Source organism: Staurois parvus, unplaced genomic scaffold (assembly GCF_062004578.1).
Source record: "Staurois parvus isolate SC_StPar_1 unplaced genomic scaffold, SC_StPar_1.0 ptg000746l, whole genome shotgun sequence".
In the NCBI taxonomy this organism is placed as follows: domain Eukaryota; kingdom Metazoa; phylum Chordata; class Amphibia; order Anura; family Ranidae; genus Staurois; species Staurois parvus.
The window spans coordinates 2,183,561-2,204,692 of NW_028318542.1; the positions used below are offsets into that span (position 1 = coordinate 2,183,561).

At 39.9% G+C, this 21,132-nt stretch overlaps 1 protein-coding gene across 1 annotated transcript in view; it reads right to left on the bottom strand.

Moving 5' to 3' along the window:
• Nucleotides 1–4,766: 4,766 nt before the first annotated feature.
• The window catches only part of LOC149445108 (cytochrome P450 2G1-like), a 37,535-nt gene continuing 21,169 nt past the window's right edge, over nucleotides 4,767–21,132 (bottom strand). Inside the window, exons 8-10 of the mRNA XM_089654151.1 lie at nucleotides 14,451–14,638; nucleotides 11,201–11,342; nucleotides 4,767–7,509 (exon numbers count right to left, since the gene is read on the bottom strand). Coding sequence (XP_089510277.1) covers nucleotides 7,328–7,509; nucleotides 11,201–11,342; nucleotides 14,451–14,638 — 512 coding nt within the window. The 3' untranslated portion in view covers nucleotides 4,767–7,327. The remainder of the gene's footprint in view (nucleotides 7,510–11,200; nucleotides 11,343–14,450; nucleotides 14,639–21,132) is intronic.

Sequence of the window (21,132 nt, forward strand, 5' to 3'; positions counted from 1 at the left end):
GGTTAGGGGGTACAGTAAAGGGTCTGATGAAAGTAGGGGGCACAATGCAGGATTTGATGAAGGTAGGGAGAACAGTACAGAGTCTCATGAGTGTAGGGAGCACAGTACAAGATCTGAGTGAGCACAGGGCCTTTCATTAACACCAAAGCAATTGAAACTGATTAACAACCCTCTCTGCAACTTAACTGATCAGATCAATATCCCAGGAGTTTGATTGACTTGATGCTATACTCTGATTAAAAAGTGTTTCTTTAATTTTTTTGAGCAGTATCTATACTGTACTGTCACCAGAGAAGTGCATGACAAATAAATGTGTTTCTTTTTGTTTTGGACTCATTCATTTTAGCGTATTCAGGTTTGTTTCGTACATTCATTGCTCCGAATTGATTCATATTTTGAGAAGTTTTTCTGAAGATTTGGATTAATTTGTTATGTCCTTATGTTGCTTGCGACTTCAATGTGACTTGCTTGTGACTTTGATGTTTTGTGACTTTTGCTTTGGGCAATCATAACAATACAGAGTGTAACACATATTATTAAACTTACAAAACCCTCTGAAGTAGTAAACTAATAAAATGTATGAACACAAATTAATTTGTTGTTTTTGTTATAATTTATTTTGGATTTATTGAAATTCGTTCCTAATGTGATTTAGAGATTCGGATATATCTGAATCTTCAAATAACCAAAATTTTGCCTTAATTTTGACTTGTAACAAACCAAATTGCACATGTCTAACTGTCACCAGCAGGGGCGGACTGACCATTTGGAAACTCGGGCACTGCCCGGGGGGCCCGGGCTCAGTAGGGGGCCCCATGAGATTCCCCTGGTACCTTTTTCATAGGATTTTTTGAGTTTGGGCAAGGACACAGGGGCCCCATGATCCCCTATTGCCCGGGGGCCCCATGAGTTGTCAGTCCACCCCTGGTCACCAGAGTCACTGGTGACACCGTATTGCAGTGGCAGTGATCATGAACAATGGGTGGCTGCTCTGATATCACTGTATGTCAGTGCCGCTAGCCAATATATCTGATCACCGCCACAGTAGTACAGTGTCACCAGACCAGTGCTGCCAGACAGTATCCCTAATTATTGCTGCCCACTCATAATGTCCTTAATCACCGCTGTGCCACCCACAGTGTCCTTGATCACTTTCGCACTACATGCAGTATCCCTAATCACCATGGCACCACTCACAGTGTTCCTGATCACCGCCACACCAGTCATATTTTCCCCAATCACCACCACACTAGTTACAGTGTCCCTGATCACTGAAACACCAATTCCAGTGTCTTTGATCACTGCCACACAATTCATATTGCCCCTAATCACAGCTACACCAGTTCACTGCCAGCATATTCCAGCAACAATGTTACTTATCATTGGCACACCAGTCACAATGTCACCATACCTGTGTAAACCAGCACCAGTGTCCCTGATTGTTGCCACATCAGTCCCAGTGTCACCAGACCAGTTTAGGTCAGCCACAGTGTTCCTGATTGCTATCACACTAGTCCCCAGTATCACCAAATAATTGTAAGCAAGCAACAGTGTTCCTGATCACCGCCACACCAGTGCAGTGTTTTCTTTGCTGGCTGCCTGTACTAACCCTGGCCTGTTTATTGATCATGCTTCTGCCCGTTTCCTGGACTGATCCTTTTGCCTGCTTGTTGACCATGTATGTGACTTGAGCTGACCCATCTGCACATCCAACTATGTTCCTGCAAGACACCAGTCTCAACCATCCCCTGTGGACAACTGCACTTCTCTAACCATGGAAACTCTTTTGCTCTTCCTCTCTTTAGCCTCCGGCACTTCTTGGCCAGTGAACATGGCACTCCTGGGGGCAGACATGTACTAGTAGGCTAGGCTTGCTTGGCTTATAGGAACAGGGACTGCTATAGGTGACTCTACACTAAGCTATATTCCCTATGTTCCATGCAAACATTACAGTACATTCGTTTTGATACAATTGGTTGATTTGTGTGATACACACATGTGGTATCCTCATACTTGGGAAGAGTATCAGGATGTGTTTTGGGGTGTAATTCTAAGTATGCCTTTGATATGTGTTAGAAATATCTTATTCATTGCCAACTTTGTGTATAAAAGACATTTTCCTGTTTTTTCCTGCATTTTTCAAAATGTTATCTGTCCAAAACAGGGTCATTTTGTGGGTGTTTTCACTGTCCTGGTTCTCCAGGGCCTCCAAAAATGTGATACGTAGTCAGGAAATTAGATGTGTAATTTATGCTTAAGTTATGTTGCTTGAAAGCCAGAAGGTGCTCTATGGATTTTGGACCCCTATATGTATCTAGGCTGTGAAAAAGTCTCACACACATTTGGGAGGGAAAGCAGAATGTGTTTTGGGGTGTAATTATAAGTATGCCTATGCTGTGTGCGGGAAATAACTTGTTAAGATGACAATATTGTAAAAAAAAAAACAAACAACCACATTTTATTTAACACAATAACAGAAAAAACTCAGTGCAGTCAACATAAAAAGTGCAAACTATGAAAATTTTTTTTTATAAATATATAGTATATACAAAAGTATTTGTAACTATGTGTAACTAATGTTAATACTGCTGCTCACACTTTTTGTGTTCCCACAATAAAACCATACATAATATAAGTGACTCAGTGCCGTGCAGTATAACTACTTTTAGTGAATTCCGTAAATTGTTACATCCCTTTCAGCATTACATCGCATGAAAAAAAAAAACCCACAAAAAAATAATAAATGTATTAGATGGACATGTGTACAACATATGCATTTGTCAAATAATATATTGTCCCCTAATTAAGTCATATGACCTTATGATGTAACCTGTAGGGAGGATCCGGTGACATCACGTCCCACAAACCCAAAGGGTACAGTCAGCCATTTTGTTGCTTGATATAAACTATATTTGCCTGTACACTGTGTGCACCTAATTTGTGCACAATAAAGGATGAGTGTATTACATTTTTAATCAATAAATGGTGGTTTTATGAGGAGAGCACTATAGTTTCTTCTTTTTTCTGAGTGTATTGAAAACATTCATCCAAGGATTGCAGAAGATGGAGATGGATTGAAAACCCCAGTAGTCTGTAGGGAGCCATCACTCAAGTGGTATAGGTGACCTCACTGCAAGGGGAAAGCGCATTAGACCTTATTGTGAGGTTTACAAAAAAGGTAAGAGCATAATTTTGTCGCTGGATGTGCATCTGCACTTGTTGATTATATAAAAGAAGAATAAAATGCAGTAACTCAAATACAATAGATGACATGGCCAAATTATTGGACAAAAGGATTTTTTGTGAAAATATTTGGACACTTGGAATCTGTCTTTGTTTAATCACAGACAATGGTGTACATTGCTTCAGATATATTACACTGTTCAACGGGTAAAAAGTTTTGGGCATAAAATTAGCTAATCTTACATAATTTTGGGGTGCTGAAAACAAAAATGACCCTAAAAAATGTTGATTGGCTCTAGTTTCCATGATATATTCACCCATCTAATGACGTAAGCCATTCAAAATTATGATGCAACTTCAGCTGCATATTGCGCAATTGATACTGGTGACCAATATAAAATTGCATGTATACTGAGATGATGCAATATTAGCCTTTAATTGCATCACTTCACTGCATAAAAGCTGCAGTATCTGTAGCTGATTGTATTTCGACAGCGTCTTTACATTTCGTTTTATGCTTATATAGGCTACTCAGTAATGCCTCGAACTTGTGTGAATAAAGCAGATAATTTCTGCTATATCTGCGGTGAAATAACTTTTATCTCACAAAAAAGGAGGATAACAGGAATGATTAAGAATGCCTACAACTTGTATTTTGGCTGCAAGATAGGAGACCAGGACAAGAGCTGGGCACCACATATATTCTGCAATTCTTGTGGGACGGCACTGGAGCAATGGTTGAATGGAAAAAAGGCATCTATGCCTTTCGCTGCGTCAATGATTTGGAGAGAGCCAACAGATCATGTTAGTAATTGTTACTTTTGTATGGTGCCTCCAATTGTAAAAGGGCTAAATAAGAAGAAAAAGTTATCTGTGCACTATCCAAATATTCCATCGGCAATACGTCCAGTTCCTCATGGAGAGGGGCTACCAATTCCTAAAGCACCAGAATCCTTCGTGGTTGAGTCAAGTGAGGAAGAACCTGAAGCATGTAGTCACGTGCAGTTGTAAGAGATAGCCCTTTCCTCGAATACAAGAGAAAAGCCAAGAGAAGCAAAACCGACACAAACTGAAGACAAAACTAGTGAGAATCCTAAGTATTAAAATGATTCAACTTAGCTTATGGCTATAATTTTTCTTGGTAATCCTATGCAGTATATTATGCCATTTAGGCTTTGTTATGTAGTCAATATCACTTGCTTTATATTTGTGGAAAGACATCTATCTATATAATTATTGTGCATTATGTAGTCATTACGCCTATAGTAGAAAACGTTCCGTTTACAGAAAAACTAGAGCCAATTGACAAATTTCATTGTTATATTTGAACTCAGAATGTGAAATTCATTAAGAAATGGATCCTTTTGTTTCCAAAACTGGCAAAAAATAAAAATTTGTTGAACAGTGTTATTTGACATAAATGCATATGTTGTACACATGTCCATCTAATAGATTTATTTATTTTTTTTGTTTTTCTTTATTTTTCATGTGATGTAATGCTACACGGGATCTAAAAATTTTATTTCATTTCTTCATTTTCCAAAAATTCTGTTGATACATAAACCTGCAAGATATGGGACAAATGGTTTGACTCGTCTTTTATTTATATTGTAATATTTTGGATAATAAAGTCACTTTCATACTCACTTTGATAATCATGTCTGTATTACAATAAATCATTCATGTCTTGCTTACAAGAACTGATAACAGACAGATAATTTATTACATAACGGGTATTAAAGGAATTTATTGAAGCATAAAATTTCACAGCTACTATAAAAATAACAAAAATACTTAAAGCTGATAACATTTGTTAAGTCTGCTGAGTTACTTTACAAGAATAATCTGATAAGAAACTGCACAGTCATTGCCAGTCAAAGTGAACAGAAAAACAGACAATGATATATCCAGAGCCACTTCAAAGGATGTCATACGAGAAATAAGTAGATGGTCATTGCTGGCCTCTGCTTCTGAGAAAGCTAGTTATCTGGCTACCATGCTGATGCTTTGGCCTCAGTACTCTGAGTCAGATCCGGTAAAGATGTTGAGATAAACAGTTCTAAATTTTCTATACCTTAGTTGCTGCATGTTTGTTTTGGGTAATTCCTCAAAAGTATACTGGACTGAAAGAACAACCTCTCCAGTGCTTCAAAGATGTTAATGCCAGGAGACAGGCCAGGGATTCAAACGTGTTGGTCTCGGAACCAGGTCTTGGTGGTGCAGCCCTCCTCTGACTGGGGGATCAATCAACAACTGGAAAAAGAAACACACAGGGGGTGGAAACACCTAGCGCATTATCCAAAGTTTATTGAAAAATGAAAAGCAAAAAACATACAAAAAGAGATTAATATAAAGGCCTGTAAAACCACTGAGATGGCACAACGTGATGGCACAGTACCCGACTAGTAGTGAGGTTGGCCTGCTGACATGTTTCAGGAACGTGTCCCCTTCCTCAGAGCTGAAGCCGACAAAAGATTATTCCCTACTATATACAGTATGTGTGTGTCATAGGTGCCGCTTATCAAATAGCTCCTCAAATACCTCAGTCTAAAGCCAAACACTGCCAGACAATGGTACTTGCAGAAGGAGGCCAGTAACTGTCATATCTTTCACATGACAAGTGCACTTTCAAAATGTTTATGGGCCCACAACAAAGATATCATTAGTGGGCCTTATTGATTCTTTTTAAAGAACAAAAAACTGTCACTTTGCCCGTTCAGTGTCTTTGACAGTCCTGTCTAAGAAGGCCTGCTCCAGAATCCATGCTCATCACCAAGTTCTCACTGCAGGAGTACACCCTGTGGAAGATGGTCACCTGGTGTTAAAGCTTACCAGAGTGGATGTCATTGACCTTCCCCAAGTGGCTGTGTTTGAACCTGGTGATTGGCCACTCAGGCCTGAGCACTGTCCAATTGGGGAGGTCAAATACCCTTCAAAACCAGAATCCCTGCTTGGTTAAAGCAATAGTGTGAGGGATCCACCGGAGCGGGGACACCACAGTGTGGGAGTACAGATTGTAGGGTAGAAATTCATAAAAGGAGTAGGTTATTAATGACAGTGTATTTTTAAAGTATAAGTGCAGCCAAAGTAAAAAACACAAAAATTAATACAAGGCACATAATGTATAGTTAGTAGGATGTGTCCCTTGTGCTGATGCCTGTTCTGTTATGTGACTTCTTTTTTCATCTACGCCTCCACCATAATCTTCTGGTGTGTGTGTGTGTGTGTGGGGGGGTTAATAGAAACTGTTAGAGCTGTCACAGGCTTTAATCAAGAATGCTTCACTATACCTGCCTTTTTTGCCAAGTCTATGAATGAAACAGGATCAATCAATGAAGGAGGATGAGCAAATAATTGAAAGGTCCGCCCCTCTATTCATAGATTCAGCATCATTCATAGCAGCTGTAGTACCATTTCAATGAATAAAGCAGATTGGAGGAAAGGGCAGGCATAGTCAGGCACTCTTTCACAATACTAAAAACTTCCTGTTATGCAGGCCACACAGCATTATTGGTTGCCAGGATGCAGGCAGCCACCAGTGTCCTAGTAACCAACAATCCTGCTGCCCGCCAGCTTGTTTTACATTGTAAAAAAGAAGGCAGTCATCCCATGTGATGTTATTGACCAAATATGATCATGATAATATTTGGCCAGTAACATCAGCCAGCACCCCGGCTGACCACTGAATGTAAACAAACCAGTCAGGGCTTCTGGCAGATGCCACTCATGAAGAGGTATCGGCAGGGGGGTCTGTTATGGATGTAAACAGAACTAAGCAGCTGGAAAATGTATTTTAGGGTAATTTAAATAGTACATTTTTCTATGTAAATGCCCCTTAGGCTTTAGGCACTGAATGGTATTTTTTTTTCTTTGGTACATGTCGTCCATGGCAGTGTCCAGCTCCCCATACCCTTTGTTTGTCAATTTCTTTCCTATTAGCCTTCAAAATGTCTCAATGTTGATTTTTAAGATTTGCCTCCCGTTAACCCTGAATGAGTTTGCATTAATATTCACAATTTGCAATTTGTTTTGAAGTGTTCACTCCCACAAATTAAACCTGGGCGAATTCACCCATAGTTCTTTTTATTCATACTAGACAAATTAACTTCTTCTAACTTAATTATTCATCTTTCAAATGTCTTCCTTAGCGGGGAATAAAGCGTATCTTATAAGTATGAGGGACAGCTCCATTGGTGTTGGGCATCGGGGTGATATCGATATTTGAAGGATCCTCATCACATTTCAGGTTAAAACGTTGCAAGATGAAGGAAAGAAACAAGAAGATCTCCATTCTGGCCATCCCTTCTCCAAGACAGATCCTCTTCCCTAAAAGTAGAGGAAGTATAAGAAATAGACTTGTGCCATCTTAATGGATAAGGAGTTGTCAAATTAGTTTAAAGTTCATATACAGTTGTGTTCAAAATAATAGCAGTCAGACATCACTAACCTGATCAATCACTGTTTTTTGGTAGAAATGGTATTTCTACATGGCAAATAATTTACTAGCAGGTGTAGTAATAGAAATCCAACAGACCCAACAGTCATGACATGATTCTGTGTAATTGAATCACTAATTGAAAGGGGCATGTTCAAAATAATAGCAGTGTGGAGTTCTATTAGTGAGCTCATTCATTCTTTGAAAAACAGGTGGCAATTATTGCCCTTATTTAGGGAAGGAAGGCAGTAAATAATGTACATGCTGTTTACAGTGCATTTCTCTCTGAAATTCTGGGGAAAATGGGTCGTTCCAGATATTGTTCAGAAGAACAGCGTACCTTGATTAAAAAGTTGATTGGAGAGGGGAAAACATATAAAGAAGTGCAGAAAATGATAGGCTGCTCAGCTAAAATGAACGCAAATGCTTTAAACTGACAACCAAAACCTGAAAGACGTGGAAGAAAGCGAAAAACTACCATTCGAATGGATAGAAGAATAGCCAAAATGGCAAGGACTCAGCCAACAATCAGCTCCAGGAAGATGAAAGAAGATGTAAAGTTCCCTGTGAGTACTGTTACAATTAGAAGACGCCTATGTGAAGCCAAGCTATCTGCAAGACGCCCCCGCAAAGTCCCACTGTTGAAAAAAAGACATGTGCTGAAGAGGTTACAATGTGCCAAAGAGCACATTGACTGGCCTAAAGAGAAATGACGCAACATTTTGTGGACTGATGAAAGTAAGATTGTTCTTTTTGGGTCTAGTGGCCGGAGACAGTTTGTCAGACGACCCCCAAACACTGAATTCAAGCCACAGTACACTGTGAAGACAGTGAAACATGGTGGTGCAAGCATCATGATATGGGGATGTTTCTCATACTACGGTGTTGGGTCTATTTATCGCATACCAGGGATCATGGATCAGTTTGAATACATCAGAATACTTGAAGAGGTCATGCTGCCTTATGTTGAAGAGGAAATGCCCTTGAAATGGGTGTTCCAACAAGACAATGACCCCAAACACACCAGTAAACGTGCAACATCTTGGTTCCAGACCAACAAGATTGACGTTATGGAGTGGCCAGCCCAATCCCCGGATCTTAATCCAATAGAAAACTTGTGGGGTGACATCAAAACTGCAGTTTCTGAGGCAAAACCAAGAAATAGAGCAGAACTGTGGAATGTAGTCCAATCATCCTGGGCTGGAATACCTGATCACAGGTGCCAGAAGTTGGTTGACTCCATGCAACACAGATGTACAGCAGTTCTCAGAAACAGTGCTTATACAACCAAATATTCATTAAGTGATTCAAAGGAAAGAAAAATCTTCCAAAATTTTTCAGTTTATATAGTGAATGTTTGAGTTTGTAAAGAAGAATGCAAACACTGCTATTTTTTTGAACAGTCTAATATTCACTTTTCTTCATTTTTTTTTAGAGGAACAACACAAATTTGATATATTTTTCTTCATGTTTTGATTTGGAATAGAATGTGTCATGTTCCCAATGGATTTGTATGTATGGAAATAAAAGCTATTATAAGGATTTTGAGCTTTATTCACTTTTTTCAACACACTGCTATTATTTTGAACACAACTGTAAGTAATACATTTATGAGAGGTAGCTAAACTGTAATAAAATTGTAAAATGAATTGCTCACATTCCAAGTTTCTATGCCTTGCAGATGGCAACTAGCCAAATTACATTGTATGTAAAAAGTTTAACAAGTAGATAGTAGATAATCTTATATAAACATGGCCAGCCAAGCATACAGTCCAACTACATCCACGTTCAGTAGGTGGGGGAGGAGCAGAAGGGCATATAGAGACCCTGCCACATTAATTTTAGCAGTGAAAAAATGGTGGTATTACAGGATATCAATAAGTGTGCTCATATTTGTAATTTTACACTTTCTCATAGACAACAAACAATGATTACAGTAAAGCTGGCCACTAGTAGATTTTAGAACTAACGTTTGCACGTTCACACTCGCTTTCTTCTCACTTCCCCACCACTCTGTTCGGTACTTCTGGGTATAGAGCACCATATGGCTCATTCCCCTTCTTCTTGGCCCAAAATGGATTCTCAAGTCTGTGTATGTTCCAATCCACAACTTAGAGCTTCCACAGTGCTTATTTTTCTTGCTCCTTGAGGCTATACAGAGTGATGGGGGGAAGGGAAGAAGGAAAGGCGAGTATGATCGGCACAACAGAATGGTCTATGTATTTGGTAAATTGCTGCACAATACAAATTATTCCAAAAATTTGTACTTTGGGTTTCGCAGGAAGGTGAACATTCCACACATGGATGATATTTTCTGTTTTAAAACATAATAGGAAATTCTTGAACAAATTTGGCTCCACCAACTCCAAGTTCTTCAAGAATTAAGTAAAACTTTTACAAAATAGGCATGTAGGTTAAATAAAAACTTTCATTTGAATACAGGGATACAGTTACTGGCCAGCATGGCGTTGGAAACCTCAGCTCAAGATGCCTAAAAAGTGCAGAGGTCTATTGGACTAAACACATGGGCTTTGTTTAAGTCTAATAGTGGATGAAGCGCTCAGCCATGAGGGTAACAAACTAATTAAACTAAATAGATAAATAAAAATAAATACATAATAAATAATATATATATATATATAATAAAGTGACCAGTGCTCCAAATAGGTGTGCAAACAAGAATTAATAAAAATATATAAAAAATTTCAATACATAAATATTTATAAAGTGAAGGTGACTGGTGCTTCAAATCAATCAATGTGTAAAACAAACGACCACTATTCATCCACTATTAGATATTTATTTCATCCCGAGGTATAGGGTATAGATGATAGCTGCTGGTCTTGTTTAGTTACTCTGTGGAGCGCAGGAGGACATCCCTATAAAGTTTGTTTAAGTCTGACTTCCAAATATATATAAAAGACACAAATTCAACCAGCTCTGTTCTTTCATTACTACATCCTTAAAGTATAACTGAAGGCAAAATGTTTAGAGAGTAGAGAGTCTGTATTGCTGTCTTTGTCCCCGTTAGGGTGACTATTATCACCAAGTGTGAAAATGAAAGAAAATCCTAGACAGGAATATAAGGAAACAACTTCTAATGATTCTCTGATTGGATGAGAGGAAGAGGAGGGGTGGGTGAAGTCAAAATCCTCACCTCATCCAATCAGATAATGCCTTGCATTCACTGAAAGTGAATACAAAGCAGACTCTGAATCGCAGCAGTGCTGGGTGAATGCCCACTGTGGTCAGTATGTAGAGGCAAAGCTGATAGAGCAAAACTCAGATCATGGCAATCATTGTGCTGTAGTTGTACATTGTAGTGTGACTTCATCCTTAGGTGTCCTCTGAATATTTGATATGGTACTTACATCGAGCCAAGCTGGACTGATGTGAGACTACGAAACAATAGAATTATTGGAGTTTTGCTTTAAGCATTCCTATACATTTCTCTCTAGCAGTTATAGACCTACTGTACAGTACATAAATAACATTTGCCTCTGTATTTGTTTCTAGATGATCAGTAACTTCCTCTGTGTAACACACGTTTTAATCTTATATCACCAAGAGAAATTACGTTACCCATAGAAAATGGTATGGCAGCATCTTTTTTTCTGAAACAACCCTTCTCGTCCAAGAAGTGACCCGGGTCAAATGTATGAGGATTCTGAAAGTACTTTGGATCTTTCAGGACAGATGTCAGAAGGGGAAATATGGTGGTTCCCTAATCAGCAAAAACAGGAAATTAAACGCTAGTTAGTAAATGTATTCTTCTTCTAAAAAGCAAAAAAGGACATTTTAAATAAACCTCATCAACCATCACAAATTCAACTTTCACTACAACTCTGACAAAGGCTGAAAGCTGAAGTCTAAAGGCTAAAAAAGATCCCTACAGCTTCAGTTACTGCACTTACATATGATGAAGTAAGTCCCACTTTGTGTAGGCAGTTTGATAATCATCTGATCAGGGATGCCCTGTCCTCTTCCTGACTCTGAACTTCTAGAATTGCAGTAATTAACAGCTCCAGGCAGAACAGCAGCATAGATAGTCCTTTGAGGACATGCCCTCTCTTTCCTCCTCCATTGAAAAAAGTGTCTTTATTGATTATACTGCTTGTAACATGATTTATGCATGGGGAGAGAATCATGGGACTGATCAGACTGCTCATCTCCCAGCATCAGGAAATTTGGATAGGGGGCAGGTAATCAAACCTTGAACAGTCTGATGTAAATTGATTCTGTGTCATTTGGTGTATGGAGGAGCGCTGTTCAGCCTGCACCTCCTCCAGGCTCTCCTCTATGTCACTGTCACTTCTGTCTGGACTTTACTGCTCACTTTAGGACTTCACCGCACCAGACTGCTCCCCCTTGTTCTTGCCCTGAGTGTGGGGATGGGGAAGGAGCTCAGCGGGTCAGGCACAATGTCCACGGAGGGTCCAGCCTAGGGGGGGAACAACTGAAATCTGGAGAGGCGCAGCCCACCCCAGTACCCCCCTAGATCTTCCCAAGCATACAGACTACTAAAGCCACTGAGAGGTTCACTTTAAGATCTTTGAAGCCTTAACATACAGTATATCTGATGGGCAGAATAAACCAGAGAAGACATTGTAACATGGATTAGGGCATGCCCATTTTTAGTCTGTAAAGTGATCACATCCTGTCCCTTCTTTTATGATAGTCCTGGAGCCGGCCCACTCCTTTCCACCCATTGCTATCGGACAGTAAGGAAGCTCATAGTGATACGGATATACAAAGTGTGTTAATGAGCTTGGTGAAAATCTCCAATAAAACCTGAAGTGTTGGAGCTTTGCCTGTCAGAACACCCATTATTTTGCAAAGCAGAGAATACCAAAAACTGCTGAAGGTCTGTGCAGGTATCTCTGAGTTCCAGCACTTCATACCTGTCAACAAATTTAAATCAGATCTAAACTCAAAAGTAAAAAATATAATATTGCAGGTTACCAATTCCTACATGCGGTGGCTACATTAGTTTTCTTTTTTTTTTAGCTTTTTTGTTTCCTTTATTTTTCACCTAGTGATCTGGCCAGTAAATGTGTTATTTTACAACTACCTTAACAGACTAAGATGTCCAGCAAAAGTGGCAGTTAAAGTGTTGAGACAAAACATTTAACAGTGACAGGGGGGCTTACAATGGTTAGCCTTTTTTAACTTATGTAAAATCTCTTTCCCAAAAAAGAAAAAAAAACTGTTGCTGCAACTGTCTAAAAAGTGATAACCAGAGTTATCTTTAAATGTGTTAATATACTGTATTTTAGCGTAACTAGTGAAACCTAGATAGGGAGTCCACATTAGGTTCATACAGTATCTGTTTGCATACGATTGGTGTATCAGATCTATGTAATATCCATAGGTAAAGAGAGGGCATAGAAATGACTTTAAGGGGTGGTAATGGCCTTTGTGTTCTTTTTTAAATAACACATGTGTTATACTTACCTCCTCTGTGCAACGATATTGCACAGACCTACTCTGAATCTCCTCTTCTGGGGTCCCCCGGCCCTGCTTTAGGCTCTTCCTCTTTTGTGTGTGCTCCTATAGCTGTGCAGGTTAGCTCCTAAACCAAGCTGTGTTCGTCTACAGACACACACAGTGCTGCTCATCTTCGCCCCTAACTCTCTGCTCACAGGATTTGATTGACAGCAGCAGGAGTCAATGACTCCCGATGATGCCTCTGTAAGCAGAGAGACAGAGGAGAGGAAAGCAGCAGATGGGCACAGCTCCTGTCTGGCTTCAGGTATTAGGACCAATAGGCTGTGAAATTGTTACTGTCATGGTCAGACGATGCAGGAGAATCACCCTGGGACATACATGGAGAAAGTATAGGCGTGTATGGCTAGACATTTCATGAGAAAGGGGCTTGAGAAAGGGGTGGTCTGCCTAGAAACACATAGCCATATCCACTTACACTCTCTCAAAGTCTGTCCTCAGTCCTCCTTTTACAGCATCTGAGTGTTCCAGTACCAGATCTTGATTTCACAACCTACAGGTCCTAATACCTAGAACCAGATAGCGCTCTGCTGTAAATGGATATTGTTTTTTACATTTTGTTAAAGCTCTCATCATCTCCAGCAGTCAGTCGCACATCTCCTGCAGTCACCAGTCTCTTTTTCAAAGGTGTTCTCCTTTTTCTCCTCCCCGTGAGTCTTTCTCTGCCATCCAGAGTTCATCCGGTACACACATCGGTTCATCCAATAGGAAGACATTCCATAGCCGAGCATTTTTTATGGTCTTCCCCAAAAATGGCCACCACAGCTCAACATTGCAGATAATTATTTAACCTGACACCATCACTGTGTATACCCCATCCCCATGACATAAGAAAGGAGTAAAGCTTCCAAACAGGGAAAGAAATGTAACCACTAGCAGACCTGACTACACAGGAATATGTTGCCCATTCCTGCTTCTGATTACATTATTGATGTAATGGTAGTAGGAATTAGGAACAGGTAGAGTTGCTCTACAAAGACTGTGAAATTTAAAAACTTGGCCTGGGAAAATACCTACTGTTGTTATATCATCCAGAAGTGGCTTAATTTGTGTTTGGACCCACTTTAGCTCCATTGGCCATTCTGTGTGTTAATACTTATGTGACCACTCCAAGCTCCTCTGAGGTAGGAATTACTAAGATTGGTTTGATGTACAGTACTCTGTCATGTTCTGAGAAATACTGTACACACTACAGAATTTAAAGTATCTTTTCTTTCTCCCCCCATTTCTATATTGTATTTTGTTGCAAGTTCCTCAACATTTCTATGAGACGGATTTCACAGAAAGATGAGAGAATGTTATAATGTCTAGGAATAATTCTGCCCACCTTTGGGATGGTATAGCCTCTAAAGACGGTGGTTTGAGCTGTTGCATGGGGAAGTCCCAAGGGCACAATGTCTGAAACTCTCTGTATCTCATGGATGACAGCGTCCATATATGGCATCTTGCTCCGATCTTCCATAGAGGGACTACGATTCTGACCAATCACACCGTCAACTTCTTCCTGGGCCTTTGCTGAGAACACACATTCATAGTTATATGGAAATAATTACTGATTCTACTAAAAACACATATTAAGGAATTAAAACTGATCATGTATCTGTAGGCCACTGTGTAGTGACTACTGCCTGTGGAAGAGGCTTCCACTGGCCTCCAAAGGCTGCTGTTTATGGATGATGAATACATTTCCAGTTTTAATATGGTGTTCTGGTATTGTGTTTTTTTAGTTTTCGCCAATGGAGACAAAATATTGAGTGCCGCGGTGAAAGGCTGGAACCTTGTGAAGCTTTTATTGCAGCCTGTGCGTTCATATGCTATGGCCACTTCTGGCTTCAGAGCTATCAAATCCAGAATAAATAGGTTCAGCAAGCACTGTTTGTACCCCATCTGCTTGGGTAGAGGACAGGGGAGACATCATGTTAATAAAAGGCCCTTGATGTCTCTATAAAGATTACCTATTACCTACCAAATGCAATCACATGGGGATTTACCAATAATAGACGGATTCATGACCCCAGGCTCTCCTCAAAATAAAGGTGATGCTCCAAGCAGCTCAAATAAACCACATAAATTAGATATACTCTAATACTATTGGAATATATACATTACAGGCTGCATAAGCTGGTGCTGATTCTTTGGGCACCACTACATTATTTATTTATTTCAGGTACGGTACTTATATAGCGCCATCAATTTATGCAGCGCTTTACACATATATATATATTGTACGTTCACATCAGTCCCTAACCCTCAAGGGGCGTACAATCTAAGGTCCCTAACTTACATTCATGCATACACTTATTAGGGCCAATTTATACAGGATCCAATTAACCTACCAGCATATCTTTGGAGTGTGGGAGGAAACCAGAGTACCCAGAGGAAAACCACTCAGGCACCGGGAGAACATGCAAACTCCAGGCAGGTGGTGCCGTGGCTGGGATTCGAACCAACGACCCTAGTACTGCCAGGCGGAAGTGCTAACCATTTAGCCACTGTGCTGCCCCAATGTGAGTGTATTGACATACATTTATTTGTTATGCCATTTTTCAATAAATCCTACACTTAGAGCATATCTAATTTATGTGGTTTATTTGAGCTACTTGGAGCATCACCTTATTTTGATGAGAGCCTGGGATCATGAATCCATCTATTATTGGTATACCCAGGGTTTTGTGATCATCAAACTGGGGGCAATTATCTCTGATTCCTTGGATCCATATCTCCTATTAGGAGACTGGGAGGTCTGACCCAAGAGAGTCTGTTGCAGGCCATCAACATTTATGATAACAAAGTGTCATTTGACCACCTTAACCAGGGTCAATTTTTTGCTGTTGAGTGAGAAATTCACTTATTGTCTGCATGTGGTGAAAGAGCATAGTTTTTGGTCTACAGGACTACATCTTCATGGGACTGTCACTTATATTATGTTCACTATATATTTCTTTTGTCTAGGAACATCATTTGTTAGATGATGTTGAGCGTCTACTGTATTATTCAATTGTTTCTATTTTTGATACACAATTTGAAAGTAAAGCTAGCCTCTGGGTCTTCTTCAGATCTATGCATTGTGGGGGATGTGAGTTTTACAACATTTATAATGCCATCCCAATGCAAATGTACTATAGGTGCTAACTGATTTACACTGTAGCACACCGCATGGTACAAACCATACATTGTGGTGAGTTGCATTTAGAAAAGGTGGAGATCGTTTTTTTTCTATTCCCATGCATTGGCAGCCCATTCTTCATGAAATGTCTGCAATTCATGTTATCATGTTAACTTGTGTAGCACCCTCCTAGTCACCTAGGAGAAGCTAGACTCCAACAGTTAGCAAGGAGGGCTGAGTAGCACAACTTTTTTATTTTTACTTCCCTCCACCTAAAAGATTTCAGTTTGTTATTCAACTGAGCTGTACAGTTTATAAGTTGCATTAAAGGTGGAAAAAGTTCTGAAATTATTTATCTTTGTCTCATTTTTTTTACATCACAGAAACTGAACATTTTAACAGGGGTGTGTAGACTTTTTATATCCACTGTACGTGACTCTCATATTACAGAGAAGTTATATACTGCACGCAATGATGATGGTCAGCAAAAAGAGAAGCTTTCAACTTCCCTCGGTGGAATCAGTGGTTGGCAAAAGGCATTGGTGCCCATAAATATCCTCGATCCATGCTCAGAAAAAACAGGAGACCAAATGCTCCACATAGTGGAGGCATCCTGGATTGTACACTACGTGCAGCATTTTGTCTCCTGCTTTTCCTGAGCATGTATGCAGTTTGTGGAAGTGATTAGAGGATGCATTTATTTGAAATATTTTATTTAAAGGGACAGGGCAACGCATTTTTTGTACTTCAATACAATTGGTGTTACTATGTTTATACTGTAGTATCCACATTTAAATGTAGACCAGTGCTATCCATAACAGTCATACCCAGTGGGAAGCGCATGCAAAGTAACCTCTCAGGTGAGTCTGGGTTGCAGTGGTACATGACCTTCTAATTTCTTGCCAGGCCAGCTCACACTACTTTCCTGCCCTCAACTTCTGTTGCAGTGTACATAGATACTGTAATTTCCAGCCTGGCAGCTCACACCCCCAAACACCCTCCCAACCTCTGCTGCTGGCTGGAATAACATCATCTGAAGTTAAAGCTGATAGCTCCTCGCCACCAATCTCCAATGTACCTGCAACCACCACCCTAATCAATACTGCACCAACACCCCTGCCACCAAAAATCGCATTGTTTACACTGTACAAATATTTTTTATATACAAACTCAGCATAGTTTTATTTCTTAAATTTCATAGAAATGTTGTAAATGGTATTGTGCTGTGTTTGTGTGAGTTTACGCAACTATCCTACAAAATCAGTAGCATCATCTTTGTATTCTACCAGTCCTGTGCTTTCAGAAAATGTATGATTTGGGTTTTTTTTACAAACTCTGAATGCTGTAAGTGAAAGAGTCTAAAAAAAAGTAAAAAAATTCCAACAATTATTTGGTCACCTAAGGTCAAAAGTAGAGTGCAGAGCCTGGCAGTGTAAGGGTTAAACTAGTGTTAAAGTGTTGTCAGCTTATGACATTGGGCACTGCAGTTTTTCACCATTTTGTTGATGTATGCAATTTTGAGGCCTGACATATTTGGTATCCATTTACATGACACAATCTCATCTTCTATATTTTCCAAAAACAAATGAGGGTTATAGTAAGTGTGTATGCATAAAAGGGGTGTTAGTGTATTTTTTCCTAAAACTATAGGTTGTAAAAACCGTTGAACAAATATCATGGGACAAAAAAATTTTCAATTACCAGATTTTATTTTACAGGGCCTCTGATCCCCCCCCCCAAAAAAAACCCTATATATATATATATATATATATATATATATATATACAGTGGGTAAAATAAGTATTGAACATGTCACCATTTTTTTTATATATTTCTAAAGATGCTATACCACATGTCGGTAAAAACCTATGCAATCCATACATACAAAGAAACCCAAAACAAATAAGTTCAGAAATTAAGTTATGTGTAATAAAATGGAATGACACAGGGAAAAAGTATTGAACATGCTAACAGAAATTTATTTATTACTTCGTAAAAAATCCTTTTTTGGTAATGACATCTTCAAGACACCTCCTCTATGGAGAAGCATGCATTGCTCAGGTGTGATTTTGGCCCATTCCTCCACAAAAACAGTCCTCAAATCTTGAAGGTTCTGTGGGCCTCTTCTATGAACTCTGACCTTTAGTTCTTTCCATATATTTTCTATTGGATTCACGTCAGGTGATTGGCTGGGCCATTCTAGTGGCTTTATTTTCTTTCTTTGTAACTAATTGAGAGTTTTCTTGGCTTTGTGTTTGGGATCATTGTCTTACTGAAATGTCCACCCTTGTGTCATCTTCATCATCCTGGTAGATGGCAGCAGATTTTTATCAAGAATGTCTTTCCATTCATCCTTTCTTCAATGACATGAAGTTTGCCAGTACCATATGCTGAAAAACAGCCCCACATCATGATGTACCCACCTCCAAACTTCACTGTTGATATGGTGTTTATGGGGTGATGTGTCACAAGTTAGCTTGCAACCTTTTGTGTGTTTACTCTTACCTCCATGCTGCTCTTGATTCCTTCACATGTGTGTTGTTCTGTGCTCACCTATGGGCGTCATCTGCTATTCCCTGGGTTTTATGTCCTTCGCTTCCATCACTTCCTGTCCCACCTCCTTGTCTGCCTGTCTATTTAAGATGTGCTCAGACTGGGCCACAATGCCTGAGCAACGTTTGTTGTTGGAGCTCCCCAGTGTTCTCTTGAATCCGTTTAGTATATCTGTGTACCGACCCCGCCTTTGTCCCTGACATTCCTCCTGTATTGTCTATCCGTGCACTGACCCAGGCTTGTTCCTGATATCGCTAGTGTTCCTCCTGTCCTGATCTCGGCTTGCCTACTGGATCTCCTGTCTCTACTCCCATTGCACCCTGCTCCTGCTAGCGGTCTCTTCTACCTCAGCTGGGTGTACCTGGGGGCCGTGACCTGGTTCCAGCCTGCTCCAAGTCTATCCCCACCATCAGGGGCCCTGGTGAACAAGCAGGCTGGGGCTTAGACTCCACGCCCTGGGGAACCCCAAGCTGTGGTTTTATAGAGCTCACTATCATAGACGTGACAGTGATGTGCAGTGCAATTTGACCTCCAAACTTGGTGTGTATTGTGGCATCCAGAGAGTTCAATTTTGGTCTCATCTGACCAGACTAAATTCTCAGTTTTTACAGGCTTGTCTAAATGTTGTTCAGCAAACATTAAATGCTTTTTGTTCATGGAGTCTTGCATGGTGAGCGTGCATACACGCCATGGCAGTTGAGTGCATTACTTATTGTTTTCTTTGAACCAATTGTATCTGCTAATTCCAGGTCTTTATGAAGTTCTCCACAAGTGGTCTTTGGCTCTTGGACAACTCTTCTGATAATTCTTTTCACTCTTCTGTAAGAAATCTTTTGAGGGGCACCTGGTTGTGGCCAGTTTATGGTGAAATGATGTTCTTTCTGTATACTTCCAGATTATGACCCCAACAGTGCTCACTGGAACATTCAGAATTTTAGAAATCCTTCTGTAACCAATACCATCAATTCTGAGAGGGCTTTGCTTTAACCCAACATGAGATGTTTCTATTGTGACACCTTGGCAATGAGACACCTTTATATAGGCCATCAGTTGAGACTGAACCAGCTGATATTAATTTGCACTGACAAGGGGCAGGATTGCCTTCTAATTACTAATAGATTTCAGCTGGTGTTTTGGCTTTCCATGCCTTTTTGTACTTCCCTTTTTTCATGTGGTCAATACTTTTTCCTTGTGTCATTCCATTTTATTACACATAACTTAATTTCTGAACTTATTTGTTTGAGTTTCCTTGTATGTGTGGATTGCATGGGTTGTTACCGACATGTGGTGAAAATGTCATGTCAATAGTGCAATAGAACTTTTAGAAATATATTTACAAAGAAAAATGATGAATCAATACGTACTTTACCCACTGTGTGTATATCTCTCTCTCTCTCTCTCTCTCTCTCTATATATATATATATATATATATATATATATAGATATATACACACATACTATATTGCCAAAAGTATTGGGACACCCCTCCAAATCACTGGATTCAGGTTTTCTAAGCACACTGCTTCTACAAAAATGTTTGAAAAAATGGGTCGCTCTCAGAAGCTCAATGAATCCAACCATGGTACTGTGATAGGTTGCCACCTGTGCAATAAGTCCATTCGTGAAATGTCATTGCTACTAAATATTCCATGGCCAACTGTTAGTGGTATTATAACAAAGTGGAAGCAACTGTGAACAGCAGCAACTCAGCCATGAAGTGATAGGCCACGTACAATAACACAGCGGGGTCAGTGCATGCTGAAGCAAACAGTGTGCAGCAGCCACCAACTGTCTGCAGAGTTAATAGCTAAAGACCTCTAAACGTGGTGTGGCCTTCAGATTAGCACAACAACAGTGCGTAGAGAGCTTCATGAAATGGGTTTCCATGGCTGAGCAGCTGCATCCAAGCCTTACATCACCAAGTGCAATGCAAAGCATCAGATTCAGTAGTGTAAAGCACGCCACCACTGGACTCTAGAGCAGTGGAGACGTGTTCTCTGGAGTGACAAATCACACTTCTCTGTAGGTAATCCGATGGACATGTCTGGATTTGGCGGTTGCAAGGAGAACAATACTTGCTTGACTGCATTGTGCCAAGTGTAAAGTTTGGTGGAGGGGGGATTATGGTGTGGTGTTGTTTTTCAGGGTTGGGCTTGGCCCCTTATTTCCAGTGAAGGGAACTCTTAAGGTGTCAGCATACCAAGACATTTTGGACAATTTCATGCTCCCAACCTTGTGGGAACAGTTTGGGGATGGCCCCTTCCTGTTGCAACATGACAGCACACCAGTGCACAAAGCAAGATCCATAAAGACAGGGATTGGCAAGTGTGGGGTATAGGAACTTGACTGG